General features: G+C 40.1%; 1 protein-coding gene across 8 annotated transcripts in view; it reads right to left on the bottom strand.

Moving 5' to 3' along the window:
- Positions 1-4,122: 4,122 nt before the first annotated feature.
- Positions 4,123-15,555, bottom strand: part of sema6a (sema domain, transmembrane domain (TM), and cytoplasmic domain, (semaphorin) 6A) — a 119,701-nt gene continuing 108,268 nt past the window's right edge. For 6 of the 8 annotated variants that reach the window (XM_077600255.1, XM_077600258.1, XM_077600257.1 and 3 more), the window contains one exon: positions 11,387-14,788. In XM_077600255.1, the coding sequence (XP_077456381.1) occupies positions 13,647-14,788 (1,142 nt within the window). In that variant the 3' untranslated portion in view covers positions 11,387-13,646. Of the gene's footprint in view, positions 4,258-4,367; positions 4,434-4,496; positions 4,614-5,907; positions 5,994-6,178; positions 6,454-8,360; positions 14,789-15,555 lie in introns of those variants that run through there. The other 2 variants (XR_013300237.1, XR_013300238.1) reach the window with 2 other exon arrangements.

Genomic DNA, 15,555 nt, shown 5'->3' with positions numbered 1-15,555 from the left:
GAAGAGATGCGGGAGTGGGGTGAGGAAGGTCAGGAGCGAGGAAGAGGTAATGGATCCACATCCTGTTCAAGTGTGAAGGACAGGAAAGGAGGAAATATGACACATGTCCACTTGTAAAGTATTTTAACGTCTTCATACAGGAGCAATGTGCAAGCGCTCACTGAACACTTCAATATAGTGCATTTGCCGCCAGCCCTTCTGAGTTCAAATGGATCAGACTTTTACTTTTTTTTTTTAATTTGAAGGATATTCAATATGTGTTCCGTCACGGAGAGGTTCTGCCAATAACTCGAGTATCCCGTGCCAGCAAACAGGCACACACGTGACACATTAAACGTTTTATTTTTGGAACTTTCCGTATTGTGCCTTAAACTATTCCAGTGCGGTTGAGCCTGCTTGAGCTGCACACCAAAAATAATAAGCCTTGAAGCTGACCGACCATTTTGTCTTGGAGAAAGCCAAGGTCTCCACAAAGCTTTGGCTAAACACTCTATACTTAATGGACAAATCAGATGAATAACATGCATTTCTGGGTACTTTTTTAATGTCGCAATTGCTATGACAACTTGGATTTTAAAAAAAACAGACACACTTTCATGGATGCTGGATACACGCAACACTTTAAACTAGGGAAACAGATGGATCATAGCAGCTGAAACACTTAAGACTTTAGTGTCATTTAAGTCTACACCATTAAGGTAAACATAAATCGACAAGCGGGGAACATGCTGAGGGATTTTTAACTTTTAAAGCTTTAAGAATAAAATAAAAAACAAGCAAACAAACAAAAAAACATTACTATCCTGGTGGTAGAGTGGTTAGTGCGCTTGTTTCAGTTCTGGTTCAATCCCCTGTGGGTTCTAACCTTCTTGTGTGGAGTTTGTATGTTCTCCGACTGACCGCGTTGTTTTTCTTTGGGTACTCCAAAGTACGTACACACTAAAGTTTTTCATTTTTGATCATTTGCTGCCTGCCCCTCCAAGTCACAATGGATTGGACGTCCATCTCCGGCAATGAAACAAAGATCATTCATCATCTGCCATTATTATAGACCCCCAAAGCGCCTTATACGCGGTCGGCATGGCAACGACATCGCTGCCGTTATCTGTACGAGAAGCCGGTACGCATCAATATGAGTTTGAAGCTGCTATGTCAATGTAATACATGCTTTTGATTTACTGGGCTACGATCAGACTGAAGGCAAAGAAGTTGTTGTTATGAGGATTCAAGGACATAGATGGTGCAAGCGTCCTTGATTCACTGTGTGGATGAATTTAACTCAACCTTTGAAGGACAAACAAATACACGTGCACACACAACACCCAATCCTTCCACCAGTTTCCTGCCTCAGCACATACAGTACATTAAAATGCAAGCACACTGTATAATTTTCATATTACATTGGCAGTAAACCAGTCAAATGTATCCATACAGTGAATAAGTAAGTAGTCTACCACTTTCCCTTCACCGATATATATACATCAATGTGGGGGGACAATATGGGCGTGGTTACGCCTATTTTCGAAGCAGCTGAGTTAATTAAGCGCATGCGCAGTAACCGTTCCTTTTGGCAAGCCTTCCTATGCTATCGGTCCACCAGCACGCCAACAAGGTAAGGAGTAGAGCAATTCACTGGCCTAAATGCGTTTTTATCACGCTATCGGGAGACTTTTCAGCAATCAATTGAGCCCAAAATGCCAACAAATCTCTTAGTTTAATGTCAGGTTTAACACACCGTCGACAATTTAAGTTTGGGCTTTGTCCCAAATGTTACTAGTTAGCATTAGCGTTAGCGTCACGATTTGACTTAAAAACTGTTATCCGTTTTCTCTCCATTATTGAGTCGTGTAGCAAGACTTTAAATTTAATCAAACAACGCTGAGACATCAACCGACAGTTTGCTGGGTAAATGCTCACTCTAGTTAGTTCCTGTTGAGTTGTAAGGAATGATAGTTTTCATTGCGAGTGCTGAACACCCGTTGCCGATTTGTAATGGTTCTGTTTTTACAAAAAAAAATACTTATACAAAACTGTTAAGCCAACTCTATCCTAGCTGTTAACGTCAGTCTGTATATTAAATCGCCGTATACAAAACTATTAAGCCAACTTTCTCCTAGCTCACTGGTGTCAAAGCGGCGGCCCGGGGGCCAAATCTGGCCCGCTGCGTCATTTTGTGCGGCCCGAAAAAGTAAATCATGAGTGCCGACTTTCTGTTAGGATCAAATTCAAATGAAGATGATACATGTATATTATATTTCCTCATTTTCCCATTTTTAAATCCATTTTTTTACTTTTTGTGTTTTTAGTTCAAAAAGCATTTAGTAAAATCTAAAAATAAATATATTTTAAAAAATTCTGTTTTCCACGCTAATAGTATTGAACATATTCCCAAAAATATTTTATTTCCTTTTGAAATGAAAAACAAATTATTAGAAGATATTTTCCCTCATGAAGAAAAAAAAAGCTCAAACAAACATTTTTTTTAGATCTATAAAAACTGAATATTTAGGGATTTTGATAGTTTTTTTAAATCCAATTTAAATAGAAAAAAAGTATCGAAATATTATTTCAAAAATGGTCCGGCCCAACGTGAAATCGAGTTGACGTTATTGCGACCCGCGAACCAACCCGAGTTTGACACCCTTGTCCTAGCTGTTAATGTCAGTCTGTATATTTAATCGCCTTGTCTGGAAAAGGAAAAATAGCACTTGGCACTCGCTAACTAATTTTCATTCTTTATTTTGATCGTTTATTAAATTTCTTGTAAGATTTCTCTATCCTGTAATTGTTTGGCAACCCCCAAATACCTTGGTTAAATCAAGTTTTCCCAGTTTAGCATCAAGATAAAACTACTTCCCCCAAAAAACAACTAAGCCTCTCTGTTGAATCTCCAGGCTCTATATATGCTAACTTATGCTTTTTTCGTGTGCAAGTTTTCCCTGTTTAGCACCAAGATGCAGCTCTTCTAGCATGCCTAGAGCACTCTTGAGGTCATAGAAGAGTCTGGGCCAGATCAAGGTAAAACTACCCCCCCCCAAAAGTTGAATCTCCATTCTATATATTCTAACTTTTGCTATTTTTTTGCATGCAACAGGCCTGAGAGCTTCCTTGCAAGTTGCCCACTTGAATCATATGGTGTCTGTACTTCTGAAATCCAAATTAAATAAGCCTAAATCATCATGGTGATGTTTCACTGGCCATTCATTTCCACAGCTCTTTGACTAAATCTTTAAGGTAAGAAGGATCTCAGTTAATGTTAGAGCAGGAATTCTAAGTGTTTATACCCCAAGTTTTTTTTATTTTTTGTGTTTATTCCCCCAGCTTTTCTAAGTGTATATACCCCATTTTTTTCCTAAGTGGTTTCCCATTTTTTTCTTCTAAGTGTTTATTCCCCCAGCTTTTTTTTTAAATTTTATTTTCTAACTGTATATACCAAGTTTTTTTATTTTATTTTCTAAGTGTATATACCCCCAGCTTTTTAAAAATATATATATTCTAAGTGTATATACCCCCAGCTTTTTTATTTTATTTGTTTATTCCCCCAGCTTTTTTTCTAATTTTATTTTCTAAGTGCCTTCCCATCTTTTTCTTATTTTATTTTCTGTTGATTCCCCCAGCTTTTTTTTTTAAATTTTATTTTCTAAGTGTATATACCCCATTTTTTTTTATTTTTTGTGTTTATTCCCCCAGCTTTAAGTGTATATACCCCATTTTTTTCCTAATTTTATTTTCTAAGTGTTTATTCCCCCAGCTTTTTTTTTAAATTTTATTTTCTAAGTGCTTTCCCATCTGTTTATTCCCCCAGCTTTTTTTTAAATTTTATTTTCTAACTGTATATACCCCCAGCTTTTAAAAAAATATATATCTAAGTGTATATATTCTAAGTGTTTATTCCCCCAGTTTAATTTTATTTTCCAAGTGTAAAATTGTTGTGAACCTTTAACTAAAATGTCTTGTCTTATGTCTACAGGTGGACAAACAAGAGGAAAGACTGGCTACACCAATCAACACTTCAATGTAATGCCAACCAAGTATGCTAAAGTTGAAATGTTTACCTGTAAATAAATCTTTTTAACTTGCATTGTTACTTGCATTTTTGTTAGATAAAGACAAACACATGTATACATTGAAAAACTTTTATTTTGAAAAACTTTGGAGATAGGTTCGCGCAGGCCCTCCAGCATTTTTAAAAATTCAGTTTTGCCTTCATCCATTTTCAAATGGACGAAGAAACTCCCCTTGGCACCAGGTGGAATTCTGGAAGAAAAAAAAAAGGGGGTCAATACACAAAGTTAGGTAAAACACCATTCGCAAGGTCTTACCTTTTATTTTGAAAAAACGCATAGATTGGTTCTCGCGTAAGCACCGAAAAACGAGGGGGTGCGTCAGCCTATCTGTACATAGGCAGGAAACCTTGTCCCCCTTGTGGAATTCTGGAAAACAAAAAAATGGGTCAATACATAAAGTTAGGTAAAACACCATTCGCAAGGTCTTACCTTTTATTTTGAAAAAACGCATAGATTGGTTCTCGCGTAACCACCAGCACCGAAAAACGAGGGGGTGCGTCAGCCTATCTGTACATAGGCAGGAAACCTTGTCCCCCTTGTGGAATTCTGGAAAACAAAAAAAGGGGTCAATACATAAAGTTAGGTAAAACACCATTCGCAAGGTCTTACCTTTTATTTTGAAAAAACACATAGATTGGTTCTCGCGTAACCACCAGCACCGAAAAACGAGGGGGTGCATCAGCCTATCTGTACATGGGCAGGAAACCTTGTCCCCCCCCCCCCTTGGGTGGAATTCTGGAAAACAAAAAGGGATCAAGGCACAATAGATTAAGTTAAAGAAATACAGACTAGGGCCTAATTAAGTCAAATTTAACTTTAAAAACACCTACATTTAGCTTTTTTTCTATAAAACATCAAAAGGGTACCCATTATTCAGACACTGCAAAAGGCAATATTAGACACTCCTGATGGTCTGGTTTTCTTTTTGTCTGCTGCAGAGAGACTAAAAAATGATATCTATTTTTCATGTTTTCCTCCACAAACAAATAATCAGGATGTGGTGGGAAATAAAGAAAACACATTGGACATGTGGCCCACAAGGTACAAATTACATGAAAATAATAAATAAAAACCTACTTCTGCCTTGAGTTTTTCAGTCAATTATTTCAAATCCATTCATTCTTAAAAAAAAAAAATCCAAAAAGCTTCCGTTTTTCTCTTATGCCGAGGAAAAAATGTTTAAATGAGTCAAAAATGACACCTGCACTATTGTTGAATAAATGTCTCACTTAGGTTTTGTCAAAACCACATTTCAAACTAAAGAAACGGTCGAATCCGTGAGGTCTTTAAGAAAGTTAACGGGGTAAAAGTACATAATCTGAGTGCACAGTTCCACTACATGGCAGAATTTTTATTTTATTTCAATTACCAATTTCGTCATACGCAGTTATCTGGGTATGATGACAGTTAGGCTTTTGTTGAGTCAATGATGATGACAAAGCCTATGTTCGATTATTATTTTTAAGTTCAGAAAGATGTGAAACTCAAGCAGAAGCTACTCCTACACTTGCCACTATAGTATTTTTTTTAAAATTAAATTCAATAGGGATGACCCTATTTTACAGTTTTTCATTTATCTCAGCCATGTCTGGTCTACATTAATCGCGATAATCGAGGGATTACTGTTTATTCCTTACACAGCCACTAATGGCATTTGTGTGGGTGACTTATCCACAGGTTTTTGCTATTAAAAAAACACCAAACTAGTTAGTGTTTTTATTCAAAAGTTGAATGTATCATGATGAAAAACGAGCCAATTGCGCAAAGCCTTGAATACTGAACGCTGACGTTTAAATATTACACGGATAGAGAAAATCGGAACTATTTAACAATGACTCACTTTGTTATGGCGTCGACAAGATGCCCCTTTCTGGTCGTTTTGGCCACATTCTTGATGTTTCCCAGCAGTCTGTGCTCGTTGAGGGACTGAAACACACACACAATGGAATGATTTCTTTTTAAACAAAGAGCGATCGGTAACGCAATGTAGCCAATTTGTTTGCAAACATTTTGCTGTCTGCACACATGGGGCTACATCACGTCAACGAATCATGCTCTTATCACTCTTAAGACGAGAACTGGGGCTTCGAAATCCCCAAATGACAACGTACCGAATGTGCTGCATCGTCCTGTGAGAAGTTTGTCAGCCTTTCTTCGGCAAATCGTCACTTTTGAGCTGCTCTGCAATGCACGCCCGTGTCGCCTCCTGGCTCATCAGCCATTTTGGGGTTTGACGTCGACAATTTGAACTGTGACCTCGGCCACGCCTATTAAAAATAGACACACAAAAAATATAAATTGTTTTCATAATAACGTGCATTAGTCAGTGTATGTGTGTGTGGCGGGGGCTGTAAATGCTTTTTGGTTGGACTTTAATATTTTAAAAAATACATTGTTTTCATAATAACATGCATTAGTCAGTGGGTGGGGCGGGGGCGGGGGCGGGGCTGTAAATACGTGTTGATTGGGCATTCATACTTAAAAAAACATTGTTTTCATCATAACGTGCATTAGTTAGTGGGGGGAGCTGTAAATATTTTTGGTTGGGCTTTAATCCTTTAAAATACAGTATTGCACATTATGAACATTGTGATGACATGCACTTTAGTGTTTGTTTTTTACTTCTAGACATTTAAACAGTGGCAGTGCTTTTTTTGCCGTTTCACGTATGAACATACATACAATTTATGCAATGGTATGAAGCATCATAGCTGTTTGTGATTCAAGAAGTTTAATAGGCATCTGTTCACATTTCTTATGGCTTCTGTTCTACTGTTTGATTAATTTGTTCTAGGAAGCTGTGATGATCGTGCTATATCAAGTACGCCTGCGCAATCTGATAAAATGGAGCACGAGAATCAGAATAGCTTTCACCCTATGCTTGCAATCATCAGAGAGTATTTATCTGTAATGTTAAAACCTGAGTAATATTACCCATCCAAGGCTATTTTTTTTCCTCCTACAGCTGTCAGAATTCAAAGAATATGAGATGTTGTTGTTGAAGACTGGGAGACATAATACAGGTGTGATCACACTTACATATGAGACTTTTTTTTAAAGTCCTCATTAGGACGAGCATGTGCAAGATGTCTGCAACAACATTTATCAGACATGGTGTGTTTCTTCATCAAATGTGTGAGAACAAGCAGCATGTCACCCGTTTCTGTGAAACTTGCTTCTATAAAAAAATAAAAATACAAAATAAAAAAACACCCTGAATCGGTGGCCAGCCAATTGCAGGGCCCAAATAGACATTCACACTCATACCTATGGGCAATTTAGAGTGCTCAACCAGCCTACCCTGCATGTTTTTGGGATGTGGGAGTAAACTGGCGTGCCCGTAGAAAACCCACAAAAGCCCAGGGAGAAGATGCAAAGCTACAATGCCACAATTATTGATTTTTTTCTTTAGTCATCAAGGTTAATGACAGTGAGCGAGTGAGGCCAACGTTCAATAAAACTTTGAAGCAAAATATCACATTTAAATAATCCCCAATAAAAAAAATAGACTCATGACAAAAATAACAAAGTTATGCAAAGAAGAGTGTGAACAGTTTAGCAAGAAAGTGAGGCCTTGCACACACAAACGTGTTTCTCAGGGCGACTGTCACGTTTGTTGGGGTTAGTGGGTGTGTTTACCTTGTGTGTCGTGTCCATGTGATTGTATGCGTTTCACCGGATGTGTCCCTTTTGACTCTCCTTCCGTTATGTGACCCAGTTGTTTGGGATTGTAATCAACCTCTGTCTTTGTCTTTAAACCCTGTGTTTTTGTACATCAGTTTGGTAGTATCGTTTGCTGTTTGCTGAAAGGAATGTTTGCCTGTTCGTCGGCGTGTCTCCACTGCTTAGTTTTTATTTTAGTTAATTTTCTCCCAGTTTTTATTATTTGTATTGTTATTTTCCATTGAAATCCTAAATTGTGGGCCAGTACTTAACTCTCATTTGCCTGCTTTCTGCTCATGAGTTCCTTTTTTGCTTTGCAGCTGAAGGCGATCATAATAGCGACAATTTATTTAGAATCACCTCCCCTGTCACTCCACTTTTTAATACCTCTCTAACTATAACAATGTCTACTTGAGAGACCTATTCAATGTGTGTGACGTATGCTTAGATGAATCAAATTCAGTTTATGAGCTAGTTGTCCAAAAATAGCATTCATAAGCTGGGAGAAAACTCACTAACTCCTGAGAGGACAAGCTCTGAGCTCATGTATACTGTAAAAAATATTGAGGAAAAAAATGAGCTGTGGATTTTTCAGCACAAAATGCACGGGGAATGAAGGTTGCACATCACCATGGGTTGCTCTTGATTGACATCTTGGTGTTTCCATTCTGATCTCGACAGGCTTATCCACTCCCCCCTTGACATCCTCTTCTACCAGAGTGGCTTTCTGGGGATGTAGAAAATAATTGCATGTCAGTTTTAACGTAATCTCCCTCTAGCAGGGGCACACCCTGGAGGTATTTTATGCCCCTAGACATGCTTTGTACATGCACTGAATGTTTTGGGGTCCGCATTAGCATGAAAGCGCGTGATGAAGAACAGGCCTTATGTGTCTGAGATGTCCTCAAACATCACCCACGGGTCTTGTTTTGATCCTCTTGCTCAAGCCCTATGCATACTTCACCCCGTGTCTCGCCGTGACTGTGTGTGTGGTTTGTAACCACACAACGAGGCTCGGCTGCATTCCTTCTTCTTCAAAAATCCGCTGGTCTCTGAGGTACGTGTATTTTCTTCTTGCCGCTCTTCTAAGTTCAGAAGATTTCTGACTATTTCGCGCAAATGAAATACAACTGAACGTTCAATATGTCCTTCTGTGGAAAGAAAGCATTTGTATAAACATGATCATCAGATTTTATTGGACCGATGTCCAAACTAAGGCTATTGGGCCTACTATTCCCCACTGCCCAGTTTTTGTCAGCCCGCAGCAAATATCATTAAACATAGCTGCACAAGAAGCTTAAATTTATCCTGCTCTGCACTTCTCAATTTAATCAATAAATGGAGATTTAATAGGCTGACGGTGTCAAAATCTGACACCATCTTGAAATAAATGTAACAAACAGGGTTTAGGGACTTAAGCCTAGCCCAGCTGACTTCAGGAACGAGGCAGGGGACAGCCTCAATTGGTGGCGAGCCAATCGCAGGGCACGAGGAGACGACAATTTTAAGGGTTCAACCAGCCTACCATGAATGTCTTTGGAATGTGGGAGAAAACTGGAGTACCCGGAGAAAACCCACGCAAGCCTGTGAAGAAGATGTTAAGTCACAGGAGGACCGACCTGGGTTCAAACCCTGGACCCCAGAATTGTGAGGCCGACGCGGTAACCACTCATCTGCCGGGCTACCCTGTTTAAAAAAAATGAATATGGATTTTGGGCCATCTGAGCGCTCGCTGGTGGCTTCAGACAGTATCAGTGACCTGCCGACGGGAAATGTGAGGATTAGCGCTCGGATGAGCTCGTTGTTAACCACAGATGGCGGTGCCAAGCCGAGCAGAAATGGAGCCTCGGCTGTGTGGGTTCTGGTTTGTTGGATGAGTAGATGTGCCCGGGGAGGGCAGGGATTGTCGTCATCTGGCAGGTTGGAGTGAAGCCGCTCTTGGCTAGCTTTGGATGAATAGGCCACAATGTCAGGTCATATTATCTCCAGATTTACATGAGGGAAATCACACGTACTGCTAATCAAAGTTTAGGAGCATTTTTTTTGTACATGTAAGATGTTTTTCTTGCAGTTAATGAACACATTTAATAAACTTCAAAGTAGAAATGCAGATTTTATTAACAGAATGACAAAATCAATACGCCTCCATGTCTTTCGTGTGAAGCGGGCCGATATAGATCCTGACATAGAATGATTCCATCTCCCCTTTTCATCACACTTAAGTTTTCAGAACAGTGTTAAGATGTTGAAAATTGGTATGTGCTTACTCACCAGTTCGTTGGAATGTTGGGATCTTGATTCCATTACTCATTTCTATCGCCGTGGAGACTGCTCCATGCAACACAGCAAGGGTAGCGACAGGCAGGCCTCATTAGCTGCACCATCTGATCTGTATGTGTTGTGTTACCGCTGTGACTCACCTCCATAGTGTCAACCTACCTGACAAAACAAAACAACACACACGTCCTACCCAAACAACACCGGAGCATAACCCTGTTTGAAATGGGATCTGTCGCCTTGTGTTTCTTTCCTCGAAGCACAAATCTCAATGTCCTCATTTAATGAAGACGACACCTAGGAGAAAGTGTTAGATAAAATAGTTTAACTTATATATGTGATTCTGCTCCACATTAAGTTGTTCAGCCTTTCCCCAAAAATAATCCTGTTTAATTTGCATGCTCCATTTATCCTGTTAATATGCATCTTTGTACCCTGAATAATTATATTGTTATGCAAAGGAGATGGAGATAGTTTTTGTCATGGAAACGAAACCACACTAATGAGGTTAACGCAATACATTTAAGTATTTGACTTGCTGGCAATGAAGGTAATTGTCGAAAAATACTACATGTAGTTGTCAGCAAAATCAAAAGTCAATTACTGGTTAAATTGAAATACATAAAGTTAGTGTAGTAGTAACAATAACAATAACATGCAGTCCATGTATAACTTTTTTAAGATTAACATACAAAGGTTGAAGTTAATTTTGTGAACATTTATAACATTCTTGGCAAATAATGTGTGGATGTTTTTGATCAAACATTAGTCTAGCTAAGGAATGTTGAAGATAATTAAAAAAAAATATGTTTACATGATGTATTGAAATTTACTATTCATTAGCCGTACCGCTCATTATGACAAGGGTCGTGGGGGGTGCTGGAGCCTATCCCAGCTTACTAAAAGGCACCATTGGTTGCCAGCCAATCACAGGGCACAAGTAGACAGACAACCATTCACGCTCACACTCATACCTTGGGACAATTTAGACTGTTCAACCAGCCTACCATGCATGTTTTTGGTATGTGGGAAGAAACTGGAGTACCCGGAGTAAACCCACACAAGCCCCCGGAGAACATGCAAACTCCCCACAGGAAGGTCCGGACCTAGGTTCCCCTCAATCACCGGGATGCCTTGAAATTTACTAGGCACTAGTTTGTTATATTTTGTCAAAATACGATTTCAATTGTTGAGTTGACAAGTAAAATGCTGCCAAATCATTCCAATTGCTCAAGGTCCCTTTCAAAATAATGGCAAGTACCATTGCGTCTCCTATCTGAATGGAAAACAGGTCATCAGCACACAAAACTCACATTACTTCCTCTAAGCTTGTCAATAAAAAGTATGTCATTTTCAACAACAAACTTTTGTCATTATGATACATTTGTTCATGACAAGAATTTTATTTTATTTTTCTTTTTTACAATTTGCATTAAATTAAAGTGTTTATTCCTTTACAACATACATTAAGCTGTGAATTAGATGTTAAGGAGGTGGATGAAACAGGGCAAAAAACGTGTGACGTCACAATATTTTACAAGCTCACAAGTCACGTTGTCGTCCGGTCGCTTCACACGTGGCATCATGTGTTATAGAAGGATGGGTGAGAGACATCAAGGCACACACGCACACACACGCAAGAAAACCTCACTGGCCCCTGCACCCTCACTTGCAATTGGATCTTAAACTAGATTCAACCATTTACACAGAGTGTGCACAGTAGAACAGACTCTAGTTGTCACATTCAGCGTGTGACCTCTATAAACATTTAACATTTTTTAGTTGGTGTAAAGTGGGTCCAAGACCCTGCAATAATAGTGCATGCTGCACTCAGGAAACATTGGAGAAAAAAAGATGACAGACTGGAATATTTAAAAGTAATGTAATGTAATTAGTTGGCAGATTTCTGTAAATTTAGTTTGTTTTTCTATATATTTTTTGTTTATTCCAAGAGCCTGAATGTAGCATGACTGATTGCATGTCTTGTTTCTCTCAAATGATATAAGAAAATTGATTTTTTTCCACTGAGAAATGGAAAAAAATGTTCAATAAAACGTTCACTTATCTACACAAACAACACCAAAGGAGTGCTTTGTTGATTTTAGTGTTGGGAAGTGAGTGTCCTCAAAAACAAAATGTCACATTAATTCACGGACTACTACAAACTTGTCTTACAAAAAGGGGCTAATTATTATTATTTCTTTTTTTTCACGTTTTTATTTGTTTATTTTTTAAATCATAACTTCACGGGAACCAGCCCGTTTACTGTTTAATGTAAAGTGAAAATCCAAGCCTTTTCTTTGTGTCAATTCCAGATTAGCCCAGGTCACTAACGCTATGCTAACCGCTAGCGGCATGCTTGCGTAGTGAAAGTTTTAGTCAACCGGTCACACCGCAGTGATCCTTCGACCACAAAAAGTACAAAAAAAATGTAGGATTCTTAAAAAAAAATAAGAAAAAAGAAAAAAAAATCATAACGTCTCGGTGGACACAACAGAAAAACTCCTCAATGGCACAGTTGACAACATAAATGTGTGTATCAGTGTGTGTGTGTGTGTGTGTGTGTGTGTGTGTGTACACATGTGTAAGGGGTCAGAATTACAACAATAACATCTACATTCTTTAAATCCATTTTTATCAAATTAGGATAACCATGACGTAAGAAAAAACAAAAAATAAAAAACACTACAAGTTAACAACTATTTTAAAAAAGAATTGTCACTACTATTAGGGTTTAAGGCACAAATTTACATTTGGGTAAGGGTTAAAAAATAATAAGCATGTGTTTTTCCTGCTTATTGGTAATGTTGTTTCTTTGTATAACAAAAAATTAGAAGCAACATTGCTGACTCACACACACAAATAAAAAAACAGTGCTGATTTGAGGATGGAAACAAGGAATTCCTTATTAGAATGGTATTTGACAGTTAAAATCCTTTGTGGCACTGTAAATAAATATCTTATCCTTGACCTTAAGTCATTAAGAAAAAAAATCTACTGGCTCCAGTTTAATGACTTTAAATATCTGTTGTTTTCTTCAAAATCACGCTTGATTAATTCATATTAAAAAGATCTCTCTGTCCTCTGTCTCTGTTGAGCCTAAAAAGTCTTTTTGTTTCTCTTCAAAATCACGTCATCAAAAATAAATACAAGAAGCTATTAGTATTAATAGTCAAGTGTTGTTCAGTGAAACGCCAGGAATTTTTTTGGGTCCAGGACCATCCAGGCGTTTCCTTGATTGTGGTAACACTTTTGAGGCTTTTCACAGTATTCCAACTGGCAGCTGACTTGTCTTTTCGGTGTCCGCGTCCGACGGCCTTCAAGGTACTGTACACCCCAAAAACCCACTCACTCCTTCCTTGTTCACCTGATTCTATGCTGTCCATTTGGAGATAAACAGAGACCCCCACCCTTTCCTCACCATGCTACACAGATCAAATCAGTGGGGTCTCCTTTTGTCTCGGTAGCAAGCGTTCCCCCTGCATGGATGTTATTTACATACTTGTATAAAAGAAAATGTTTCCTTAAAAAAACGGTGTTCCTTTACCAACAGTACTGTACACACGAAGAACGGATCACAAAGTTCGTGCTTGTGTCTGTCTTTCGAAAGCATCGAGTCACGCTAGGACCTCCACCAGACTATGTGCAGCCGTCGCTAGTCTTCATCTTTGTGGAGAGTGATACAACAGAGGGTTTGGGAGGGACATCGGGTTTGAGGTGCTTGATGCCACCGCGGGGGAGCGATCCATAGCCGCTCATGCCAGACTGCCGTGACAGAGATATGCCCTGCGATGTCATTTGTATGGAGTCCACCCGCTGGGGTGCAGGGGGCGGCGTCTCCATGCGGTGGTTGAAGCTCTGGTGCCTCGACAAATGGGAAGAGTTGGACGAGTTGGTGTTATGCTTCTTGAGGCCGGATGAGCCCGAGGCGGAGGACGACGAGCCTTTCCTGAGTCCGTAAACGGACGAGTGGACCTCTAATCGTTTGCCCATCTGCGGGACCGCTGGCGGGACGGTGAGCGAAGCCTCTCGTTGGGGTACACGGGGCGGAAGCACACCCTCTGGGTCCACCATGGTAAGGTTGTGGTGGGGGTTCTTGATCGTCTTGTACTCCAGAGTGGCGCCCTGGTCGTCCATGAGGCCCATGCCAAAGTCGCTGGGGTGAGCCTGCTCCACGTACTCGTGCTGGTAGGACGGTTGAAGGTGAGGAGGGAGTTGGTGCTGGTGCTGTGGCAGGGGCAAGACCACCACGCTGGGAATGTGTCCCGGAGATGACCTCAGGGGCAAGTCTGAGATGACAGGGGAACTTATGGGCGGCATGTCCTTGGTGCAGGCGTTGATGAGGTTTTGATTACGTTCCCACTCGCGGCTGCCCCGACTGGGCTTGCGACGCGGCTGCATTGGGGTGGATTCGGGCGTCGGTAGGGCGGTGAGGTCTAGATGGTGCTGATCCGCTTTGATTAGCATCTTCCCATTGGGTGTCAGTCGCCCATTGTGCATCAAAGGTGTGAGTATGGCCTCGGGTCGGCCATCTTTGGCCTGCGTCTCAAACAGGCCCGTCAGTTTAGTCACACTGTTCATTGACCCTCGGCGCGAGTGGTGGTTTTCCTTGTCCTTGCGGCCAGGCAGATCCAAGTCTCGACGCCGGTGGTCACATACGCAATAGACAATGATGCCAGAAAAGATGGCGCCCATGGCAAAAGCCAAGATGACGGCAATGGCTAACATGGTGACTGGGACCAGCTGGTCGCGACCCTTCTGGTAGCTCTCGCGGATCACACCTACAAATACAGCACATTCCAACAATGTTATCCAACTGGAACACACAACGGGTGGACTCAAGAAACGTCAAGCGATGACGTGAAAAGAATGACAGCTCTTTCAAACTTGTAATGTTATGACAAACATTTTACACATCAGTTTGAGGCCAGAATTAGTCCTCCATTTTCTGTTCTGTATGAATGTCATATACAGGGAATTGCTCGACTCAGAGGCAGCACCACTATTTCACCTTCAAAGTTTGTATCATAGCAGTAACAACAAGCAGGGCTCTACGTTTGAAAGCCAACATTTTCCTGTGTCAATGTTCTGTAAAAATGGCACTGACACGGAAGGGATATTGACACTTCAATATTTTGCCGTCACAGGTAGCATGAAATTTGAGAGGTCATCTCTCTGGAATGATAATCTCTACCGCCAAGACCAGGGTGTGAAGTTCAACATCTGATACTCACTTCGGCAGCCTGGTTGTGTTGAAACTTGAAAGCAACTGAACAGACTAATAAATAACTCAAGTGCAACACCTGACACTAGTATAGAAGTAGACACAGTTATAGCATTTCCTCCGTAAAAAGCAGAGGTCCTATGGAATTTTTTGTGGGATTCTTAGCATGAAACAGACAATTGCACAACTCATGCTAAAACAGAAAGATTTGGTCTACATATGTGAAATGCAAAGAGTTCATATTATCTATTCAGTGTGAATTCTGCACCACATTAAGAGTTCGATTTCAGCCCTGCTGACCGTCAGAAGTGGTGCTGAAAGGTT

This window comes from Stigmatopora argus, chromosome 5 (assembly GCF_051989625.1).
Source record: "Stigmatopora argus isolate UIUO_Sarg chromosome 5, RoL_Sarg_1.0, whole genome shotgun sequence".
Taxonomy (NCBI): Eukaryota; Metazoa; Chordata; class Actinopteri; order Syngnathiformes; family Syngnathidae; genus Stigmatopora; species Stigmatopora argus.
The sequence above is the reverse complement of the archived record's forward strand: the minus strand, read 5'-3'. Positions and strand labels throughout refer to the sequence as shown.